Here is a 25,260-nt window from a genome sequence, read left to right on the forward strand (position 1 = left end):
GAGAATGTCCGATCAGACAGTGTTGTTAGATAATCCGACCGTGTGTGGGCTCAATCGAACTGTTTCCGTCGGAATATCCGACCGACAAAGTTTTAGAGCTGGGCTATAAAATTTTCCAACAACATGATCCGATTGCTTGTAGAGAATTCTGATCTGACAAAGTGCCACGCATGCTCAGATCAAATTCCTAGACCAAAGCTATTGGCTACTAGCCTGAACATAGTTCCGTTGTACAACGAACGTCATCACGTTCTGAACGATTGGATTTTTTGACAACTTTGTCTGACCGTATGTATCCAACACCAGTTTCGGACAAAATCCGATGGATTTTGTTGTCGGAATGTCCGACCGTGTGTACAAGGGCTAAGACTTCAATAATGAAGATTGGGTACTTCTCCAGTTAGTTTACTAATCTTTTTCCCAGTCCATAGGATTTTACCTCCTCAATTCCAAAAAGTTGAGGCAGGGGAATATTTACCATGGTGTAGCGTGGGGGATTTGTCTTTTAACAAACTCATGGAAACTGAGAAGACCAGTTGCTGGAGTTTTAGGATAGGAATGTTCTTTCATTCTTTCATGAGCATACTGTTCCAAAACATGGATATATCTTTTAGGATTGATGGTGCCTTTCTAGATGTGTAAGCTGCTCATTCCATACACACCAACAAACCCTCATACCAGCAGAGTTGCAGGCTTTTGAACTGATTGCTAATAACAAGCCAGAAGGTCCCTCTTCTCTTTAACCTGGAAGATGCAACACCCCTGGGTTGCCAAAAAGAATGTAAACTTTTGGGTCGTCTGACCGCAGAACAGTTTTTCACTTTGCAACAGACCCCCATTTCAAATGAGCTTTGGCCCAGAGAAGATAGCGGTGTTTCTGGATCATGTTCAGATATGGCTTCTCCTTTGGATAATAGATCTTTACCTTGCATTTTTGGATGGCACAGAAAACTGTCTTTACAGACAGTGATTTTTGGAAGTATTCCTGAGTCATGCAGTGATTTACATCACAGAATCATGCCTGTTTTTATTGCAGTGTCATTTAATGGCCCGAAGATAATCACAGGCATTAAATATTGCATTTCAACCCTCATTTGTGCACAGAGATTTCTCCAGATTCTCTGAAACTTTTGATGTTATTATGTACTGTTGATGAAGTTATATTTAAAATCTTTTGAAATTTTACATTGAGGGACATTATTCTGAAATTGTTTGACAATTATTAGACACAGCTTTTCACAGATTGGTGAACCTCTGCCCAATTTTACTTCTGAGACACTCTAATGCCACGTACACAAGATCAGATTTTCCGATGGGAAATGTTTGATGTGAGCTTGTTGGTGGTAAGTCTGACTGTGTGTATGCTCCTTTGGACATTTATTGTCGGACTTTCCGCCAGCAAATGTTTGCTAGCATGCTCTCAAATTTTCAGCCAACAAATGTGTTGTCGGACATTCCGATCGTGTGTACACAAGTCCATCGGACAAAATTCCAAAGTACAAACGCACGTGCTTGGAAGCAGAATCGGTCAGTCTTGTAAACTAGTGTTCGTAATGGAGAATTAACATTCGTGACGGGGCAAATTATGAAATCTCCAAATGCAGCACACAATTCTATTTTTCTTTAATGGGATAATAATGAAGCTTCTTTGCTGGTGATACTGATAGAGTTATTGCAAACAAATTTTCAAAGGCTTTTTTTTTTCTAGTAATCTCAAGAATAATATTATTATTTTTTTATTTTATTTTTGGGCAAGTTACCACAACACCTTTTATCCCCTAGTTTTTAAGAACAAAGATACAACTGTGTGTGTTTTTTGTCCCTTGTCAATTTTACATTGTATTTTTTAAAATGTAACTGCCTACTCCCAGACTGTCATTTGAAGTAAAACATATAGCCAAGTATTATTCTCCCCCTTTTTTTTATTGTGCATTAAAAAAAAAAAAAAATTAGACACGCTATCTGCCAATAGAACTTAACCAAAAAGTGCATTTTATGCATCCAAAAATATAGAAAATATACCAAATCAAATCATTATTCAACCAAAAAAAACAATGTCAAATTAATAACTCCAAGGCCAATAATAAATAACACGTTATCTCCTCCGATTCTGCAACATGTCTGGTTGACGAACGGCCGTTCAGAAACAGACTGAAAAGCACAACTCAACACTCACCAAACTTCCACTAACATGAAATTAGCAGAAGGAGCCCTAAGTTGAAAAAACGCGTAGTACGTCTAGTACATCAATGTTGGCCAACATTTGTTTGACCGTGTGTATGCAAGACAAGTATGAGCCAACACCCTTTGACCCAAAATTCAACGATTTTGTTGTCGGAAATTCCGATCGTGTGTACAAGGCATAATTTTCTAAGATGCTTTTTTTAGTACCCATTCATGTTACTGACCTGTTGCCAATTAACCTAATTAGTTGCCAAATATTCTTTCAGCTCTTCCTTGTTAGTGCCAGCTCTCTGTTACCCTGTGCCATTTTTTGAGATTTGTTGCTGCCATCAATTTCAAAGCTATCTTATTTTTTTCTTAAAATAGTACATATTCTCAGTATAAACTCAGTATAAGTCTTTAAGATTTGCAAAAATATTGCATTCTGTTTTTATGCAGATTTTACACAGCATCCCAACTTTTTTGGAATTGGCGTTGCAATTTGATATTCAATGTTTCGACCACATTTTTTTTTCCTTCTCTTGACAAACCGCACTGTAAGGGAGTATGAATTTTTCTGCTGGCTCTAATATTTTTTTTTCTATTAGACCCAGGTGAACAATTGTACCAATGGCTTGAAACTATTGCCATACTAAACTATGTATTGTGTATACATCAAGCATATGTCAGGTCTTGCCTTGTTTATACTATTACATGATACCCCTTACTGAAATATTCTTATTCATGTACTTATTTCTATAACTAATAAAGAAATAAAGCTAAAAATATAGCATTAATGTAACAAACAATTCAACACTCACTACCAATGTCCCTATTATAATGGTGGTCAGTGTAAATCATTTACATTAGTTTTCAGTGGAAGAGAGACATTGGTTGTCAGTGTTGTCCACCTTACCCCTTCCACACTAGTGTCTACTCTAGTTTGCAAATGGCACCCTATCATTGATAGCAGTAAGAGGAGTGTTCTTGTTCATTGCTGTTCAGTGATTACTTACCCGAAGCAGAACTTGTGAAAGACATGCTAGTTCCCACATTACCGGAGCTTCATAGTGATATTGTCGGTAGAGGTAACTTATACCATCAACTAAAGGTCAGTCTTCCCATGGAGTAAGCCTGGAACGCTTAGTGTTGTACTTTTGCTTGCTAAAAGTACCCCATCTGACATTCATCCATTGAGGTTGTGGGGCCCAATCAAAGAACAGGCAGTAAATCTGCCAGAGGTTCAATGAGTAACAGACAAAATACAATTTTCTGTCATGGTGTTTCAGTGTTTCCATTGCCTCCTGTGCTGTTAATTTACAAGTAGCAGTAACACAGAGCATTGTGTTAGATTATTAGTTAAAACGATGGAGTGACACCAAGAGCAACTATACATTTTTTATTTCATAATTCATTTTAAATTGTTCTGTAAATATTCTTTTACAAATAGTGAGTGAAATGAGCATGTTAATTCAATAGAAGTGCTAATACAGAGCATTGCATTAGAGCATTAGTCAAAGTATGGCAAAAATATGAGCTTAAATACCTATATATAAAATTGTATTCTTCTTATGATAAACCTTAGTTGAATTAAATGTATTTTAAAGGCAGAACAAGCTATCATCTGAAGCTCCCAGTTTTTATTTTTGGCACACTGTAGTTTAGGGTACTAAAAATTGTGGAAATTTCTATAAAATTTTGACTTGATGGTTTCAATTTGGCACAATTATGTACATTACGATAACATACAGTACGTTTAACTGGATAATTTTAATTTTATTTGAGCACTTTACTTAATTTTGCACTGTTCGTAAAGAACTCTTTCACTGGATGTAATCATTTAGGCACTGTACATAAAGATGTGTGTCCTAAAGCATGGCACTTGTGGACAGCGGCGGATCCAGGGGGGGGGGGCAACGGGGCAATTGCCTCCTCCGAGAATATGCCCAGCGGGTGCCAGCGCGGCCGGTTCCGCGGGTACAATCGCGGCCGGTTCCGCGGGTACAATCGTGGCCGGTTCCGCGGGTACAAGCGCGGCCGGTTCCGCGGGTGCCAGCGTGGCCGGTTCTGCGGGTGCCAGCACGGCCAGTTCCGCGGGTGACTGTGCAGAGTGGACGGGTGAGGGGGCAGCTGGGTGGCTTAGGAGGGCTGCTGGCCAATCAGGAAGCCAGCGGGCAGGGGAGCAGAGAGATCACATCATCTCTCACTGCCCTGCATCCCTCCAGTTCCGCCCTCACTGTGCAGGAAGCTGTGTGCAGCAGAGAGATTACATCATCTCTCTGCTGCCTATCTTCACTCTAAACTCAACAAAAGAACACCTTAGCAGAAAAGTGACACAGCAGGTGACAATCCGCAATGTGTGGCAGGCTACGTGGCAAGTGGCAATCCGCAATGTGTGGCAGGCTACGTGGCAATCCGCAATGTGTGGCAGGTGACGTGGCAAGTGGCAATCCGCAATGTGTGGCAGGTGACGTGGCAAGTGACAATCAGCAATGTGTGGCAGGTGACGTGGCAAGTGACAATCCGCAATGTGTGGCAGACTACGTGGCAAGTGGCAATCCGCAATGTGTGGCAGGCGATGTGACAATCCGCAATGTGTGGCAGGCTATGTGGCATGTGACAATCCGCAATGTGTGGCAGATGACGTGGCAAGTGACAATCCGCAATGTGTGGCAGGCTATGTGGCAAGTGGCAATCCGCAATGTGTGGCAGGCTACGTGTCAATCCGCAATGTGTGGCAGGTGACGTGGCAAGTGACAATCCGCAATGTGTGGTAGGTGACGTGGCAAGTGGCAATCCGCAATGTGTGGCAGGCGACGTGGCAAGTGACAATCCGCAATGTGTGGCAGGCTACGTGGCAAGTGACAATCAGCAATGTGTGGCAGGTGACGTGGCAAGTGACAATCCGCAATGTGTGGCAGGCTACGTGTCAATCCGCAATGTGTGGCAGGTGACGTGGCAAGTGACAATCTGCAATGTGTGGTAGGTGACGTGGCAATCCGCAATGTGTGGCAGGCGACGTGGCAAGTGACAATCCGCAATGTGTGGCAGGAGACGTGGCAAGTGACAATCCGCAATGTGTGGCAGACTACGTGGCAAGTGGCAATCCGCAATGTGTGGCAGGCTATGTGGCAAGTGACAATCCGCAATGTGTGGCAGGTGACGTGGCAAGTGACAATCCGCAATGCGTGGCAGGCTATATGGCAAGTAGCAATCCGTATTTGGTGACAAGTGACGTGGCAAGTGACAATCCGCATTTGGTGGCAGGCGACATGGCGAAAGACACCCTCAGGGCTCCCATTGATTCTGCATTATGGTGAGTTGAACCATTTAATTTTATATTACAATGTATTAATAGAAATAATGTGCTTCAATCATCCTGACACCATAACAACCATGGTACCGTAATGATTGAAGTGCCAATACCAGCCATTTCCCATATAAATTGCCCCCAAAAAAACATTTTATAGAAGTGCCTCTCCCGAGACTAGACTCTGGATCCGCCCCTTCTTGTGGAAGCAGTCACATGGCCATTAGGCCTTAGAAAGATGCTCTCTGTATAATCCTCAACTTTATATTTAAAAGATGCTAATGCACACATTAATTAATATAGCAATTTGGAACAGTGTATTAAACAAGATCAGGTTAGGCTGATTTTTCGTTTTTTTGCCCAGAGTTCAACATTCAAATTGAAGTGTAGGCAAGCTGCTTAATACACAGTATAAAAACAGATCTGTGAACTGTCTTACCTGCTAAAGTTTTTCTAGTTCTGTTTAGCGAGTTTTCAAATCCAGACATCCCTACTAGGCACTACACATGTCCCTTTTCTTCACTGCAGTCAAAGCAGTACAGCTTAGTCAAGGCTGTGATTGTATAGTGAAGAAATAGCAGCGTACTAATGACATATGGGCTCTCCTCCAATCACCAAGCTCTGTGTTAGATTCTCACCACTGTGCAATGTGGCTTGCAGTTCTGCCTTTCCTCTACCAGTCTGAGGGCTGATGTACAAAAGATTACATGAGGCTACTACAATGACAGGGCTATCCTTTAAAATTAATTTCCATAGGATTAAAGAGTAGTCTTTGCCTACTTTTCCACATTAATGTTACCCTGTCATTTACCTAGAAAATAATAATAGAGTTTCCCTGCAATAAAGAAGCTTTTTTTTTTTTCAAACCTCCTTGGTGGCTTGTGTCTACTGCCTTCATTCCATCTCTGCAACCTCCATCATACTCATTAGCATTCCCCAATTTTTTGGAGTTGCGGATGCCTATGTTCCCTTCTGCGTTCTGTGGATTAATTGTTCAACCCCTATATCAATACAGAACACAACAGTAATGTAGAGACCAGAGAATGACATGCCTCTGACACTTTAAGAAGTGTTAAATGCTGATATGCACAGCAGAGGTTACAGTGCTGTAATAGAAGGAAGATCACCGAAGAGTTGAGTTGTCAGAAAGCCTAGCCTCCATCTGTTTTTTTTTTTTTTAGACAAATGACATTGCAGGTCTATTTAGCAAGTAAATGCAAACAGTGGAAGAATAGTAAACCAAACCAACCAACCAACCGCAGTATAGTCAGTGTTTATCTGGCGCTCCAGATGGAGTAATCCTTAGGGGTATAGTTTGTGGCTGTAATAGTTGGATGGTGATGTATCCATAGAAAGGGGTATTAAGGGTTAAAAATGAAGGTAGTTATCCTTCAGAGTGTGTCCAGAACTCTGCAAGACATGTAAGGAAAAACAGGGAGGGGAGGCGCCGACCTGAATGTAGTATTAAAATTATGACTTTAATAAGATAAGATTAAAAACACTTGCAAGATGATAGATGCATGCTTGTCAAAGTAAAGTGCAGTCCTGGCATTCCACATGGCTCTGTGGGTCCCATCACTGTTCCAAGGCTGGAATCTTATCAATCAGGGCTGCAGTTATGAAAGACTAAAAGGCCTTTAATCACTGCAGCCCTGATTGACAAGATTCTAGCCTTGCCTAGGTCCAATCAGACGCTGGTGACATTACTTCCTGTTCCATGGCCATGCTGGTCTGTGTGGAGGTGCTTGGTTCCTTTGCTCCTGGAGAAACACTATGATGCATTCCAGCCAGCTGCTCAATCCTTTCTAGCTATCCGGAAAGAGGTGGGACCCACAGAGCCATGTGGAATGCCAGGACTGCACTTTACTTTGACGAGCATGCATCTCGAGCATGCATGCATGCAAAAGTGTTTTTAATCTTATCCTATTAAAGTCATCATTTTAATACTACACTCAGATCCCCTCCCTGTTTTTTTACCAACCAACCAACCAAGTTTTAGCATATTTGAGTGTGATAAGCAAACTACATGTTTTTTTGTTTTTTTCTTCCATGATAAAAACTATTTTTTTAATTGTTTGGGAGGCAGTGATTTACTATGCTTGTCATTTAGAGGATTATATTGCATACCATCATTACTGTGTGTAATATCCTATGAAAAAGCCCACATACTTTACTTTGGATTTATTTATGTCATTAAAATTATGTATTTTGCATGCATAATCCTGTTTTTTATGACTTTAATTGAATGCAGTCCTTAGTCCAGGAAACTGATTGCACATCGTTCTAACAATTTTCTCATCTTTGTATGTTATGTGTATGTGTACGCAGCAAATTATTATACAGGATTATACAGCAAATTATAACAGCTATTTTGTAGTGGTAAATAGAGTGGAAATAGCTGAAACCTCTGTCAGGCTTTTAATACTGTGTGCCTCACCAAATGGCCCCAATGGCCGCATAGGCGTGCTTGCAACAGAGACATGGATAGCTATAAAAACCTGACAGGTTCTAAACCTTTCCCTTTAGAAATAATACTTTTTGCAGTCTGTATCCTTAAAGTGAAACTGAACCCACAAAGTTGAGATTTTCTCTAAGACATGGAAATTGTTAAAATGTTAATTGTGGCTAGGAGGTACGCTGTAGCTTCTACATGGAATTCCTCCATAAAAATGGCAGTACAATTCCTAGTATGTGAGGGTATGTGATAGCTGTACATCTCCGGTTTAATATTAAGGCACTGATGCCTCTGACTGCTATTCTCAGGACCTTATGGGATGTCACCATCATTCTGCTCACTGTTCTTTCTGGGGATCTAACATGAGGAAGCAAAAGTGCCACCTCTACTAAGATAGCTGCCTCCACACTGTGACACATAGTAGAAAAAGGTACACAGAGTCGGTTTTAGAGCAAGGTCTGCTGTAGGAAGACTATAAACAATGCTGGGGACTGATCCTTTACTCTATGCTTGCCTTTTTTGGTTACACTTTAATGGAGATTTAAATTAATATGCAGGTCCCAATAACTCTCCCAGAAAATTGCAAGATATATAGATATAAAAGAAGGCACTTTCAAGGCACCAAGACATAAATAGTGGATCTATCTCTTTAAATCCATCCTTTGATTATAGACAATAGGTATGAAAACATACATGTACCTTGTCTGATCTGAAGCAGAGATAAAAGACACCATATGACTCCAGGCTTGCGTCACATGACATATCGCCTTATTGGAAAGCATTTTTTATGATGTCACATATTTTCATGTTATTACATGTATCATAATTTAGAAAATGTTAACACGATGCATAGCAACCATGGTGAATAATTCCATGAGCCATAAACCTATGCATTACATTGAAAGGAGCTCATTTCTTCAGCAACATGAGGGGTAGGTCATCAGTCTGAAATATATATATATACCGTATATATATATATATATATATATATATATATAAGGTACAGGCATAGATACATAGCCACATAAATCCACTTTTACATTCTCTGACAGTAGTTACAAAACAGTCATATTTACCAGTGATCCCATATGTATGGTATAAGTCAGTGGTCTCAAACTAGCAGCCCTCCAGCTGTTGCAAAACTACAAGTCCCATCATGCCTCTGCCTTTGGGAGTCATGTTTGTAACTGTCAGCCTTGCAATGCCTCATGGGACTTGCAACAGCTGGAGGGCCACCAGTTAGAGACCCCTGGTGTAAGTACATCCCAATCACGAAAGACCAGGGGAAATCTGTAGAGGGTAATGTGGGGCGCACTACCACATCCTGCTGATATGAATTACCAGTCAGAATATAGGGGGGATTTCTCATCTATCCGGTATTTTATATATTTAAAACTTCCCCACTGCCCAGAACATTTAGATACCCTGGAGATTACATCATATAGCTATGTATGTAGTAGTACATAATTGAAGAAAAAGGCTGACTCCGCAAAGCATGACATGGCACGAGCACACTGGTGTGTTATAGAGATAACCTGCCCCATGGGGAGTGTACAAACAGAGGAGATTAGCAATGGTAATGTCTGGAACAATTGTCTTTTCTGGTTGGGAGGTTCTTCCATATGGGATCACTGGTTAGACATGATTGATTTTAAAAGTTCAATCAGAGAATGTGACAGTAGATTTATGCAGATATGTATCTATCCCTGCATGTTCTATCTTTTTTATATGTTTTAGACGTATTACTTACCTAGTACACCTGAGGAAGTCAAGCTCCTTTCAACAAAAGGCATTAAGGAGTTATGGCATTGAGGAGTTATGGCTCATGAAATCTCACACCATAGCTGCTAGCATTATGTTAAAATTCTGTAATACTCATATGTGTAATATCATGAAAACATGTGACACCTTGATATGTTTTCCAATATGGTGATTTATGACATGTGAGCCTGGGGTAGTAGTGTTTGTTTAACTCTGTACTGGACCACACAAGCTATACACAGTATATATGTTTTTGTTTTAAACATAAGAAGGTCCATTTTTAAGAAATATGTCAACTGTTAATATATTGCTATCTTGAAAGTCCCATCTATTATGTCTATTTATCTTGTTCCTCAAATCCTCTTGGAGAGACTTTCTCTTGGAAAGACTAATGGAGAGACTTTCCTTACCTTCTGCCCTGTTGAGCATACCAGAAGTGACAGGGCATTTCTTAATTGGGGTACAGAAAGTAGTAAAAATGTTACAGTGGTTCTAACCCTTAACCACTGAAAAAGAAACAGACCATTTGGTTGTAATTTACATAGTTTAGAAAAACAGTATTATATCTTTTATTAAAGTCAGTAAAATGCCTGTTAAAAAAGTACCATGAAAAACATTTCAAAACCATTCTGTGAATTAGCTAAGGTCATAGCATATATTTGTGTGAATTAGTAAAGCTAAGTTTTTTTTCTGTTAAATAAGCATAGAAGCCTGGAGAGAAAAGACTCAGACAACATTAACGCTATTGAAAGAAAGGAAGTTTTAAGGTTAAAAAGGCAGATGTCATTTAAAAAGCATGAGGCAAGGGTAAAAATAAAAAATAGCATTTTATTGCAGACATAAAGTATCAAAAAAGAATAATGTGTTTTTTTTTTCAGTTTTATACAAATACAAAAATATATAACATATTATATAACATTGATTGAATACTCTGATTAAAAGATTATAGCTATTTACAAAAGAAAAAGTTTTGTTGGGTCCACTCACTGCTCTGGTCAGCAGTCTCAGAGTTAAAGCACTTTCATTGTGACTATATGATATACCATACATAAAATTAGCATTCCTTCAATAAAATACAGTTGATGTCATATTGTTTAGACTGTGTTTCCCCAATCATCCATTACAGTGTGAAATGTGTCTCCCACTCTGAACTGTATAGACGTGTCGCGCTCACAGAGATATAAAGGAATTACTATGTTTCTGGAACAGTGCTGGCCAACATACAAACAGCTGATGGATTTCTTGTTCCGATCACACTAATTGCCGATGGAAGTTTACAAAACATTTCAGGTTTTGGTTTACATTAATTTACATTCTTTCCATGTTAAAATTAATAACATGCGCAGAACTTTAAAATAGCATTGTTCATATACTGTATATTACTCCCAACCTCAAATATGCAACACATGCCTTTCAGGGGATAAAAAGGCATAAAGGGAAAGTTACTAAAAAGTATTTTTTGTTTCACTTTAGGTCAATTCAGTAAAGTATAATGTGCACAGTATTTTTATTAATTTTTTGTCCATGTCTTATTTTGTAGTTTTAAGGACATTTTTTTCAGCTTAATCAAAGTTTTAATGCATAGATAAGATTGTATGTTAAGTCATAAATTTTCTCAGCTAAGCACACTCTCCTGCCTGCCTGAGCTAAAGGCAGATGCATTCCAGAGAGTAAATGCTACATGAATCATCTGCACTTCATCAAGTTGGCCAAGGCTAGAAATGCCAGGGCTGTGTTTTTGAAAAATCTGGATTTTCAACAAAATTAAGCATGGAGACATGGATGAATAGGTGAGTTTTCTTTGAACAATAACAATGAATTACATAGCATTTTCAGTTTTTGGTGCTCAGATAAAGTTTAGTTCTGCTTCAAAATAGCTCCTGCAGTTTAGTGAATTGACCCTTTAGTCCTGTGAATGTGCCATGTGCTCCTGTATTTTTCTTTAGAGAGGATTCACAGGCCAAGTGAAACAAAAAAAAACCTTATTTGATAACTCGCCCCCCCCCCCCCCCCCATTATATTATTTTTTGCTATTGTGAGTGGTATAATGTATTTATAAATTCTTCACAGTACAAAGTATAAATATGCTGTAACTTCAGCCATATACTTTCTGTTAGAGAGTATCAAGAACTATTCCACAGATCAGCAAACTTGTGTTCACTTGAGAAAGAGATAGGCAAATAATAAAGTGATTTTGGATTTTGCATGCTAATAATAAGGTCTAAAATTATAGTAATTTGTAGAACGCATGTCAGACATGCCTTCCAGGGAGTATTCTGTTATTTCCACTGCTGCAAAATAAAAGTGGATGTCCCAAAACAAAAATATAAGATATATGATTGTAATAAAACATCTGTTATAGATGCTTGCTACATAGTGTAATGCTTAATATTATGTTTAATATAAGCTCTATTTTAGTCCAATATTTTAGCCCGCTCAACTAAAACCATGTCACTATTATAAAAAAAAGAAAAAAAAAGAATGAAATTATGAGGTGAATAAAGCAACAATTACTCTGGAGTATAGTTTAGGAACATCTAGCTCACTATAATAGATGATTTTGTGGGTTTGGATCTAGCCTCTTACTGCCAGCATGTCTAACCGCACATTACTTGGCAATTAATGTGTTAAAAGGTCACAACTATTCTGGTTCCTGGCAGGCAAACCTCAGAAGCACTTCTGGGGCAGCTAATTTATGCACCTCTTTGAGTGTCTGTAATTAAAGCAAGGCCTTGCACACAGGAGCAACCATATCCTGTAGTGAGGTCAGGGGGCAGAGGAGAGACAAAAAACAGCCCGGGCACTCAGTGTGTGATAATAGCTCTATGATTCCACAGGACTCCTCAGAATATATTAATTTGGAGGGCAGGGGGGGTAAAGGGAGTAGCTAGGGTTGTGCCTCAGCTGAGGGAATCTAACCAGATGTTTTTGCTTCATTACTGCTGACCTCTTTTTATGTTGGTCTGTTAAACAGAGTTACATTGCATACCCTTTACCAGGCTGTATGCAGGTGTTAGTTACAGATTTCCTACACACAAGAAAACGACAAGCTTTTCTTATGTGAATTCGATCCTCCTTTATTACAACCACATGTGCCAGATTTGACATAAAACAAAATTATTTTATATGCAACAGGCAGTCCTATATGTTGCATATAATGTTTTTAATATCATTCAGATATGTATACAGCAGCTTGGGTAGAGAGGATTTTAAGAAATCTTTGTATTTGCCATATAACAAAATAACTTTTGGGAGGTACTATAAGTTTAAAAGGACCATGTCACATTTGGCTTAGATTAGTGAGTAAGGGTTAAAATAAGAGTAAAATATCCCATGAAGTTGTCTGTATTACAAAAGAGCAGTACACACACCGGTGATCTATTTTTTAAGAACATATCAACTTAGTACATATTTATAATAAATAAACAATTAGGTTCACCAGAAATGAAAATAACAATTTGGCTTGGACCTGATTATGTATTTGAAGTGAAAATGACTCCCATAGTGTAAATGAGGGAAGAATTTGTAATGTATACTTTGTTTAGTTACCTAAAGTTCCATAAGTCATTTTTTAAAGCTTAAGAGATACTTGTGTGATTGTAATCTGACTCTTTTTTTCTTGCTAAAAATACAAGTGCTATGTGGAGTTAGTTAATGAGGCAGTGCAAGAAAAACCATTAGGATCTCAAAAACATCCAGAACATTTAGTTCGAGTGTATATACACCAATGAATTAAAAATTCTGATTGATTGCTTTATGCTTCAACATGTTGTGCATTGATGTTTGCCTTATTAGAAAGTCCACTAGTGTTAATTGGTGGTGTGTAGTTGTTTGTGTATAGGGCATATTTATTTCTTTATTTTGGGCGGGGGTTTCTCTGAAGAGAGTAAAGTTATGTGGAAGATCACTCATGGCTCCTTTGGTTTCTGTAATACAGAAATATCACAGAATACTCCCCTGAAAGCAAAGATGCTCCATAGAGCATATCCTCTGCACTAAGAATTCCTTTCAAATGTAAGATGAGACAGAGGTATGTTTTCTTATATTTCTAGGGAAAACCTTTCTGATTCTCTCAGCATTACCATCATCTGTGTTAAACAGGCCCTCCATAGGACCTAATTTTTCAGTTGATTTAATAAGGCAAAAAGCAATGTGCAAACTACAGTTACTCACAACAACCAATGAGAAGTAATTTTTCTTTGTTCAGACTGCTCCAAGGTGTAGCATTCAACTATTATGGATTTTCCAATAACCCTTAGCATTTGCATTGCTTTGTTAGTCTTGATTTTTACCAGACCTGTGAAAAGTATTCTGATAACACTGCCTTTTTAATTTAGAAGCAAAAAGAATCTCTAGTTGGTTGTTAAGATTATGTTTCTCTATATTATAAATGTACCAGAGTGGGCATTTATGAAAAAATTAAGAAAATATTGAATCTTATTCCCGTTTCATATTGTTATCAAGACCATGCCATATATATATGCAATGAATTACATATTTTAACTATTTAGTCAGTCTACCTGAAACAGGCATTAAAGTTTTTAGCAGATGCTTGAATTAACCAGACAATTCCTTACGTCATGAGGACTGTATTGTTGAATTGCCATACACTTCACAGTCTGCACACCTGCTTTGTCAATTTCAAGGGGACCTCAATCTCCCTGTTGGACTTTTTATTTTACATGGAATATGTAATATAAGATGCAGGAACACGTGGGAAACAACCAAAATTCTCAGGAGGACAGGAACAGAGTTAGAAACTTTGACATAAAAAATGCAAGAAGCTACTTCAACCCCCAGGTTCTATCTACAACTAAAACAATACCTTTGGAAGGACTGATCCTTTAATTCAAAAGTACATCTCATCATCTATCTTGTTTTATAATTATAATAAAGTTTGGAATTAAAGAGAATGGAAGTGCTGAGAGATGTTACATTTAGACATATCCAATTGTTGAGCGGGCCTTTCCTGTCTGTTAACAGAACACTTCAGTGACTACAAAGCAATGGTATGTCTTCCTATGTTTGTATTATGGCACTTGCCTGTTTTGGCATAAAAACAAACCCAATGTTTTGATGCAGGTTAAAAAAATATTCACAAAACCCCCAGAGGCATATGGAAAGGGGTTTTCTTTGTGCAAGCTGTGGAGAAATGGGAACAGATGGTGAGTGCATTTCTGTGAACCTCAAAATTAAACATGGAGGCAGCTGAAAAATTGCTTTCACGTTGAAAAAGTAGCAAAAAAAGTTTGCTTTCTGAAACTATAATTGCATTGTATTGTTACATGATAACATGTTAAACAGTGTTAACATATTACTTTTAAGGCTTTAGGCTTACTGCATAATATAAAAAAACATATATATCTGTTCTTATCTTGACAGTACCATGTGCTTGTTGTACCAAACAATAGCACCTGTAAAAAGTAAAGTTTTATTTTTTCCAGGAAAGCTGGTTATGTGCCCACACTCTACCTACACAAATGCAGGGCACTTATCTACATTTAATGAAACCTGTGACCCTTTCCCTAGAAAAGATAATATTTCAGTAAGTGCAAGGCATATCCCAACCTCCCTCCATCACAGCTCAATAAGTAGCGAAGGCTATATTAAATATATTTATATATATGTAAATATATATTTATATGTAGAGGCAGAAAAAGCAAGGGCAGGAATGATGAATGTATGGAATTTGGAAGGTTCAGAGCTTAAATTACATTTTTAACTTTGGATAATGTCTATCCTTCCAAATTCATAAATTTTACATTAAACTCACAGCATAAATGTCTGAACCTTGCAATGTATAGCTGAATGGGTTTCGCCTACGGATTTGATTGGCTTTGAAGGCACCTCTAGGAATCTGACTGTGTCAGTATCTGCTTATTATGTCCCGGCAATGTGAAGGAGTACCCTCAGGCCCTTGGCAGCATGGGGGTGATAAGGCTCAGCACAAGATACATTACAAGATTCTGGATTACAGGTGTGTAGGTGCCCATGGATGATGTGTTAACACATTTCATGCCGAGGTGGAAGCTGTACATCTGTTGTCTCCTGCTTACTTGTTCAAAGCTTTCTCCAGGTACTCCTGGATCCATTTAATCTTGGGGTCCAAGCAAATCTGTTTCCCATTATGCTTCAGACGAGCCCTATGGAGTAAGAAGGTTGGGGTAAAAAAGGTTTAGGGAGAACTAGTACAGAAGGCAGAGAAACATCCATTATCAATGGGGACCAAATCTGCAAATGCTATGATTTAAAGGAACCTCTAATCTTCAGGACCTTGTTGTGTCCTACATTACAAACACAATAAAAAAAAAAAAATACTGCCTACATTACAAAGACAATAAAAAAAAAAAAAATACTGATCACTTGAATGTTGACTAGAACTGAGATTATGTGAAGGCAAATAGAAAATTTGGCTGTAAAACATTCTATTATGTTCAGATTTTTCACCTGTTCACTCATTGCTGTATTTACCCTTTGCACAAAAAATAGGCAGGTGAGCAGTACTACTAATGTCAATTGGAACTCTGTGTCTTCCAATGGCACCTGCCTACTATTTGCAATCGAACTTGGTATATCACCCCACTAGTATATCACCCCACTAGAACAACCTCTTCCTGGGAACCACTTAGAGGCCTATTGCCATATTTTTTCAGATAATAATATATAATAATAATGTCTACATTTACCTGAACACAAAACTTCAGTATGGGGAATATTTTAAACTGCATTAGAAAACAGAACTGTAGTGAGAATGAGCACAGAGATACAAGTTGATATTTGAAGTAACACCTATTCTGATCTAGTAGCAAAAAGCAGCAAGCCTCAAGTAAATACCTCAAGTGTAAATACCCTCTAAAATTCTTAATTATTAAAAAAATATTTTTCTCTTTTTTTAAATGACTTAAAGTGGTTGTAAAGTCATAGATGGCATACTGGTTAGTAATGACAGTTATTAGGCATAGTATGGCTGCAGCAAGGAGGGGGCAGGGAGGACACGGCTCCCACACAAGCTAAGACGCATGAAGGGGAGGGGGGGAGATGACAAGGACAGAGAAGGACAGAGCAGGGCTGCGGCTGACAGAAGCACATAAACTGACCACAGTGTCAGGGCTCAGAAGCCATGATATACTGTGGTCAGTTTACAGGGGGAGAGCAGAACCAGGCAGGTTCAGTCAGATTTTTTAGGTGAAAGAAAGGAACAGGATCCATTTTTTTTTAAGTTAAGAAACACTTTAGCGTAAGAGTTTGAACCTTTAATGTGAAATTCAGGGGCCAACTGTTACTTGATGTTTAACAGGTGTTGTTCTGTCAACTGCCTGACCTCACGCAACTCCTGAGTCTGCATAACAATGTCAGTTAAATGGGCCTTATAATTGCTTACATTTCCTGACACCAGGTATTCATTTCAGTCATTTAGTCATGAGCATCAGATAAGTTCTTAAACTGGCCGAGGAAGGAGTACAAGGGACACATGCTGCCTACCAGTTTGATAAAACTGGTAGGCAGCATGTGTCCCTTGCACGCTTTCCTCAATCAGTTTAAGAACTTATCTGATGCACATGACTAAATGACTGAAGTTAAAGTGGAGTTCCACCCAAAAATTGAACTTCTGCTTTAAGGGAGGTGACCCCCTGACATGCCACGTTTGCCTTGTCATTTTTTTGGGGGGGGGAGTGGATACCCTCTTTTTAGAGGGTCCTAGCTCCCACTTCCTCCTGGCACGGGAAGGGAGATCACCTCTCCCCCACCCTCTTGGTAATCATCTGGGACACGTCTCAGATGATTGCCCATCCAGTCACGACACGCAATGAAGCCACAGCCAGGTGCCCACAGTTACAATGCCAGCGCCATAGAGAGGAGGGGGAGACGAGCGGGGCTTTGTTCCCCCACATCGCTGGACCCTGGGACAGGTAAGTGTCCGATTATTAAAAGTCACCAGCTGCAGTATTTGTAGCTGCTGATTTTTATTTAATTTTTTTAAGCAGAACTCCACTTTAATACAGTTTTATTGGCCTCACCAAACATTCTATCCTTTAGCAAATCAACCCTTATCAGTATTTGTTATTTATCATTATTCTGTGTTCCTAGGAGACTGTGTGTAGACAGGCAGCAAATGAAAACAAATTGTGAAAATTTGTTCAGAGACAGATTCAACCAAACCAAGAAAAGCTAAAAATTAAGAGACATATAAATTGTTTATAAGTAAGCCAACACATCTACAACATTTGAAGACTTAGGGGTCAATTCACTAAAAGTTAAATATTGATTGAATATTGATTGGCAATTGTACAAATGTTTGATTCACAAAAAATTTGCTCATGCAGTAAAAGACTGGTACTGCAGTAATTGTCGCATATTTCCATGCAGTAATTTATCGCAGTGTAACTACTTGTTAGGGAGCAAGCCGGGAAGCCTGCTGCCACGTCCTTAACAACAGATAACTCATCAGCTGTCAGTAAGTTACCTGCTGACAGCTCAATGTAAAAAATAAATGCCAGGAAATTTTAATTCTTAAATAAAACAGTGGGGGTACTCCCAATCCATACCAGATGATGTTAAGGGGAAACCCACAACATTTTTTTTTTAAATGGTGTGGGGTCCCCCCAGTATCCCTACCAGACCCTTATTGGAGCATGCAGCCTGGCAGGCCAGGAATGGGGGGAGAAAAGTGAGCGCCCCCGCTCCTGAACCATACCAGGCCACATGTCCGCAATATGGGGGGTGCTTTGAGGTAGGGGGGCTCTGAAAGAACAAGGGGGCCTTCAGATCCCTGCCCCATTATGTGAATGAGTAGGGGTACTCATTCACCAAACAAGTGTAAAAAGTAAATAAAAACACAACACAATTTTTGATGATTCCTTTATTTAAAATAAAAATGTCCCCCAGTGTAGATCCATTGTCAATTTCCATGCTCACCCAAAAAAAGAAAAAACATCCAGTCCCAATAAGTAAGATGCGTGGCCACCTGGTGAGGTCACTGAGTGACCCTGCCCCCTTGTGACATTACTGGCCATGGGCAGAACATTGTTGGGTAGTCATGCCCCTTGATTATTTAAGAACTGCCAGACATCGGAGCTGACAAATGGTGGGAGCCATCATCGGGTCCAGAAGTTTTTGGGTTTTTTTTTTCAGATCAGCGGTGGTGGCAGGCATCATGATTGATGCTGAATCTACACTGGGGGATTTTTTATTTTTTCAATTTTTTTTAAATAAAGGGATTTTTAAAAACTGTCTTATGTCTTTTTTTGCACTACACTTTTTTGGGGGGTGAATGAGTAGGGGTACCCCCTACTCATTCACATAGGGAGGCAGGATCTGGATCTTTTTAAAGGGGGCTTCTAGATTCCAATAATCTCCCCGCCCGCAGACCCCCACAAACAGGGTTGTGGGGATGAGTCCCTATCAACATGGGAACCATGTTATCACATACTGTAATCTTTAATGAATTGAACCCTTAATTATGACAGTCTTGTGTAAGCCTAGTTGTAATTTCTTCTCTAATTATTTTTGAATTAATACATAACCAGAAAAATTGGCTAGTTTTTATACAGTATTTGCCTTAAGTTTAGTTGTAAGCAATGTTTCCGACATGCCTTTATTTTGCCTTTCTAAAGTTTGTGCGATGTTTGTTTATACTTACACAATCTGCAGTGAGCAGTTGGTGGTGGAGAGGATCTTCAGGTGTTTGATATTGCTCTTGGCCACGTTGGTTTCAAAGTATCTGCAGGGACATCGGTAAGTCAAGCTGACTGGTTTCTCTGTAGGATCAAAGGATAAACATTAGCAATTGGTTCCCCACATGCAGCACATACATTTAACAACAAGTCAACACTGCATTCTTTACAGCAACCTCCTGGTAGAAACTGTTCATATTTTCTTTGTCTGATGTTATCATGTTGTTACGCAATTACAGGAAAAATAAAAACACAGAATCTGAAAGAAAGCTTTTGGAATCAAGGGGATTTTAGTACTGTATTAAATACATGCGGAACTGGAACTGCGTCTGCTTGTAGAATAATAATTATGTTGATATGTGAGATTAAAGACCTTATGAAAAATATAGCAACATGTACACCTATGGATGATGTTTTAAAATAACCAATGCTCCTTAAAGTGATTGTAAGGGTTTTTTTTCCTAAATAACAAACATATCATACTTACCTTTACTGTGCAGCTTGTTTGGACAGAGTGGCCCCGAACATCTTCTTCTGGGGTCCCTCAACGGCTCTTGCGGCTCCTCCCCGCATCAGATAACCCCCTTGGAGAAGCGATCTTCCGAGGGGGTTACTTTGTGGGCGTACTTCCGAGTCCAGCTTTCAGCGTCCATAGCTGCTGAATGTAAGACTCGGCGCCCATGTCATTGGATTTGATTGACAACAGCGGGAGCCAATGGTTGTGCTGCTATCAATCTATCCAATCAAGAGCCAAGAACCCTAGGCAGAGAGACAGCCCGTCCTCGCCGGGTCAAGTTCCAGGGCTCAAGTAAGTAAAAAGGCTGGGGGCGGTCACTGCCAGGTGTTTTTTCACCTTAATGCATTAAGGTGATAAAACACAAAGTTTTACAACCCCTTTAAGACTTTACCATAAAAGAGCAGCAGTTTTACTCTGTGTAGTATGCGGGCCATAAATTGATTGAAAATCGGCCAGTTCAGTAAGGACCAGGCGAATTTTGATCCATCTATGGTTGTTATTGCTCAAGAGAAGTTGGTCTAATGATTGGCTTCTCTAGAATGGGAATATTGAATCATTTTATTTGATCGGCACATGCAGTCAATTGGCTGCAGTGTTTATCATTGTATTCTGATAGTGGAGGAATACAATAACATAACAGGAAATATTACTCTATCCACCTCGCTTGCCTGCTGGCTGATAAAAAAATAAAAAAAATAAAAGAATGATCCATTTATGGCTAGCTTAACTCACAAACATTGTGTTTTTTTGGTAGATACTATAACAGTATACTTGAAAGATCACATCAAAATGAAAAACGTTTTACAGCAACCCCATTAAAGTAAAAAAAAAAGCTTTATTGGTTTTGGAAATATATTACCAGTTCCTTTTGGTCTGTATTTATTTCATACAGCCAGATTTAAATTTAGGTAAAATGAAGGAAATTAAATATTATTAAAGCCAAAAATATTGGTGAAGGAGCGGCATATACACACTGCATTTAACCTTTTATTCGGGCACCAGCGAGGGTTAAAAGTATCCTGCTATCGGCCCGAATAGCGCTGCTAAATGACAGTAAAGCGCCACTAAAACTAGCAGCGTTTTACCGCCAACACCCTCCCCAATGTGTGCAGCCTTAATGTGGTATTTACCATATGTTCATATCTTCCCAATGCATGTGTTTTAAATTACAATGCTTGATTGACATGTGTGAATGTCTGTTGAATGTCACAATCACTGTTTTATAAATATGCCAATTGTGTTTTCCACAATTTCTATGAGTTAGTAATCAGAACATCAATCAATTATTGTAATAGCAATAATAATACTATATTTCAAACATTTTACATTAAGCATCTAACATGGAACACAAGTTTGCTACTACTATTCTGAAAAAAGTAATGCGATATACAACACACATAACACCCTCCCCCACAAACACACACACACAGATATGCCTGCACAAGCTGTAGATAGTAAGGGATATAAGACCTTAGGGACTACATGGATAAAGAAAATACCAGAAAGATTAGGGTGGAACATTACTTAATTGCTTTATGTAGGCAGTGATTGCAATTAGACAAGATGAGGGAAAAGATAAGACAGCTCCCAGCTGTATTATGCCCTCCTTTATTGTTTTTTAACCTCAGGCTACAAATAAATCTAAATTGGAAGTAGAGGAAACAAAACCCTGTGAGGAAAATTAAAGTTTACTTGCTAGAAAAAGAATAAACCCTTTTTGTTAGATTGGACATAAAAACGAAGCTATCTTTAGGTATTCATACCTGCGTATTCTGGGAACGCATGCAGAGAGGCACATTTCCATGATCATTATGGGAACATGCAAAAAAAACACATGAAAGCTGCGAGTTAAATGTTAATGGCACTCCAAACGCTACTAACAAACATGTGTTTTGTCATTTGACAAAACCCGAAAAGCTCAATAGATCCTGGGCTGCTGAAAAAAGTGCTCAAATGAATGGACTGCCCTATGCTGTTGCACAAAAAAAAGTGTGAAAAAACACACAACAAATGCAACGAGGCTGTGTGAATCTGTCCCAGTCAAGTTGCTCCAAACAAACTGTTGCCTTCACAAGTAGATGCATCAGCTGGGAGCACTGTATAAACTGCAGGTAGCCCCAGCTACATACAGTACACAGTGCAGTGTTCCGTCAGTGAGATGAGAACTTCCCTTCCCAAGATTGGCCGAGTGAGAGATTGGGATGTCATACACCTGCCTCTCCCCCTCAGGCTTTAGATTTATTCATAGAATACAATGTTCACTGTAAAAGAATGAGCATCATCCAGCCTAACTCTGTTTTTTTTTAGGCGTGGGACAGGAAGAATACAGTTTAGTATACTGTATGTAGCTAAAGCCTAGTACATACTATGAGTTTTTGAAACTGACAGCTATGGCCGGAGCCACTGTACTAAACAATCCAATGTTAGTACAGCGATCTCCCCCGCTGAGCTATTAGGTTCTCATAGGGGGACCACTCACCCTGCCAGAACACTCTGGTCATCGCTCTCTGCCATTGGCTGAGAGCGGCGATCTGGAGTCAGTCATCTGCTGATTTTCCAGCATGCACATCTGACAGAAGCTGGCTGAATGACTGGATTCTATTGGACCAGCTGTCATATACACAGACCAAATGTCAAACCATTTTTATTGAAAGGGCCGGTGTCGCCAGACATTTGGCCCCTGTGTACTAGGCTTAACATAGTTTATAGAGTGCTCCCACCACTGCAACTCTTATGCCACGTACACACGATTGGGCTTTCCGGCAGAAAAGGTCTGACTGAATCATTATATCAGATATTCTGATCACTGGACTGCATCAAAAACTCACCAAAAATGCATCAAAAACACACTGGAATGCATCAAGAATGTGCCTGGAATGTATCCGGACTCTGTTTCTATGATGTGAACTGGCCCTAAAGCTAAAAGCTGAACACTAAAAAAAACTATTTTTGGACAATTGCATAGCAAAAATATATAACACTAATGAAGCTTGTCCTGTATGTGGCAGCCATATACAACATTTTCTATTCTTTTCAACCAATACAAGGCATTCTGTGAATGGAGAAAGAGTATCACAATTTCATCTCCTCCAATCACAAAATGCCCTGTACCCAATGAAAAAAAATACAAGATGTTTATGAATGGCTGAATTGCCTAATGAGTGAACCACTGTGAGAACTGTACTGGAGCTGTGAGTACTATGTGGTCCCTGTAAACGCTTCAAGGATAATACTAAGTATGTGCCCTAAAAATATATATGAAAGCATGGATGAGATCATGTACATGTAGGCATCTGTTTAATTTAGGCATTCAATATTATAATGAGGGTTTACAAAATAGCACATTGATGCACATTTTGCAATATTTAACTAAAATTTGATATTTGTCACTAATCAAATATAATGCATAGAAAAAAGGAAGAGGAAATCTGCGCTACAGTGTATACTTAACGAAAATGTGTGATGCAGCAATTCTAATATATACCCAAAGTGAAATATACATATAAAAACAAAGAAAAAGAAGAGAACTGTGCAATCCCTAATACTTCTATTAGGATGTAAACCACTCTACCTTAAAGAAGTGTATCTTGTGATCTATTATTCTAACACACCAAACTAATGACTAAATAAACCATAAGGCATTACTTATAACTAAATACAGTAAACATATATATTGCCCCTCATAGGTTATGAACCAAAAGGAAAAAATGTACAATTCTAAGTCAGCGATTCAAAAACAAGAAACATATAAAGTAGAATCAAACAGTACTGAAAATGTATGTGATAACATAAAGTCCATTAAAAGTCCAACTGGAGAAACACCCTGTGTAGAAGGGATCTATTCAATCGTAAAACTGTTCAATCAACGTGAAGTAAAACCAGGTGCACCTCCACCAGACAAGTAATAATAGCCCCTTACCAGACGTCCCGGTAGGGAGCGCTTAATCACAAAATGGGTCTGAAGATGGATCAAACTTGAGCCCTCCAAATGGAACACTTTTACGTAGGGCAGGTTAGGAGATACGCCAGTCATAAACCATCCAGCAGGGGAAAACGCTGTTTGAAGCGGGACTCAGATGTGTAGCATTGTAGGATCAAGGAAGGTTCACCATAGGGAGGAAAAGATGCTCCAAATAGTGTAAAATCATTTATTAAAACAAAAATATAAAACAAGAGATGCACTTACAAACATGAAAGAACATCGAGCATATCATCAAACTGGGCAAGCGTCGGCCGATCGCGAACACCAATCGATATCCCTTCTGGTACCAGTTCACATGAGGCAAGTCAGCGTGTCACGCCACCCAACGCGTTTCGTGAAAAATTCACATCGTCCGGGGTACCCCAGACGACGTGAATTTTTCACGAAACGCGTTGGGTGGCGTGACACGCTGACTTGCCTCATGTGAACTGGTACCATAAGGGATATCAATTGGTGTTCGCGATCGGCCGACGCTTGCCCAGTTTGATGATATGCCCGATGTTCTTTCATGTTTGTAAGTGCATCTCTTGTTTTATATTTTTGTTTTAATAAATGATTTTACACTATTTGGAGCATCTTTTCCTCCCTATGGTGAACCTTCCTTGATCCTACAATGCTACACATCTGAGTCCCGCTTCAAACAGCGTTTTCCCCTGCTGGATGGTTTATGACTGGCGTATCTCCTAACCTGCCCTACATAAAAGTGTTCCATTTGGAGGGCTCAAGTTTGATCCATCTTCAGACCCATTTTGTGATTAAGCGCTCCCTACCGGGACGTCTGGTAAGGGGCTATTATTACTTGTCTGGTAGAGGTGCACCTGGTTTTACTTCACGTTGATTGAACAGTTTTACGATTGAATAGATCCCTTCTACACAGGGTGTTTCTCCAGTTGGACTTTTAATGGACTTTATGTTATCACATACATTTTCAGTACTGTTTGATTCTACTTTATATGTTTCTTGTTTTTGAATCGCTGACTTAGAATTGTACATTTTTTCCTTTTGGTTCATAACCTATGAGGGGCAATATATATGTTTACTGTATTTAGTTATAAGTAATGCCTTATGGTTTATTTAGTCATTAGTTTGGTGTGTTAGAATAATAGATCACAAATATAATGCATACCCTGCATTTATGTATTTCACAGTTCTTCAAATATAATACATACGCCTGGAGCTTGTTGAGGACCATCACAGGCATAACGTGTGAGGATATGCCCAGTGGTGATTATTTTTCTGAGGACTGATTTAAGCGTTATGATTTTGTACATCTACAATTTTTCACACATAATTTAAAGTTTCCTTCTTCCATCCAGGGCAGTCTTTTGTGCCTCATTAACAATGTCACAGCATCCTTTTCAATGATAACATAGGAACTAGCATATTCTTTGTTCATCT

At 39.0% G+C, this 25,260-nt stretch overlaps 1 protein-coding gene across 1 annotated transcript in view; it reads right to left on the minus strand.

Moving 5' to 3' along the window:
* The window catches only part of CXCL12 (C-X-C motif chemokine ligand 12), a 202,602-nt gene that overhangs the window by 143,990 nt on the left and 33,352 nt on the right, over window positions 1–25,260 (minus strand). Inside the window, exons 2-3 of the mRNA XM_077454829.1 lie at window positions 19,330–19,447; window positions 15,746–15,832 (exon numbers count right to left, since the gene is read on the minus strand). Of these exons, the coding sequence (XP_077310955.1) occupies window positions 15,746–15,832; window positions 19,330–19,447 (205 nt within the window). The remainder of the gene's footprint in view (window positions 1–15,745; window positions 15,833–19,329; window positions 19,448–25,260) is intronic.

The sequence above is a fragment of the Lithobates pipiens genome, unplaced genomic scaffold (assembly GCF_037356315.1).
Source record: "Lithobates pipiens isolate NorthernLeopardFrog02 unplaced genomic scaffold, aLitPip1_a1.2 Scaffold_25, whole genome shotgun sequence".
NCBI lineage: Eukaryota > Metazoa > Chordata > Amphibia > Anura > Ranidae > Lithobates > Lithobates pipiens.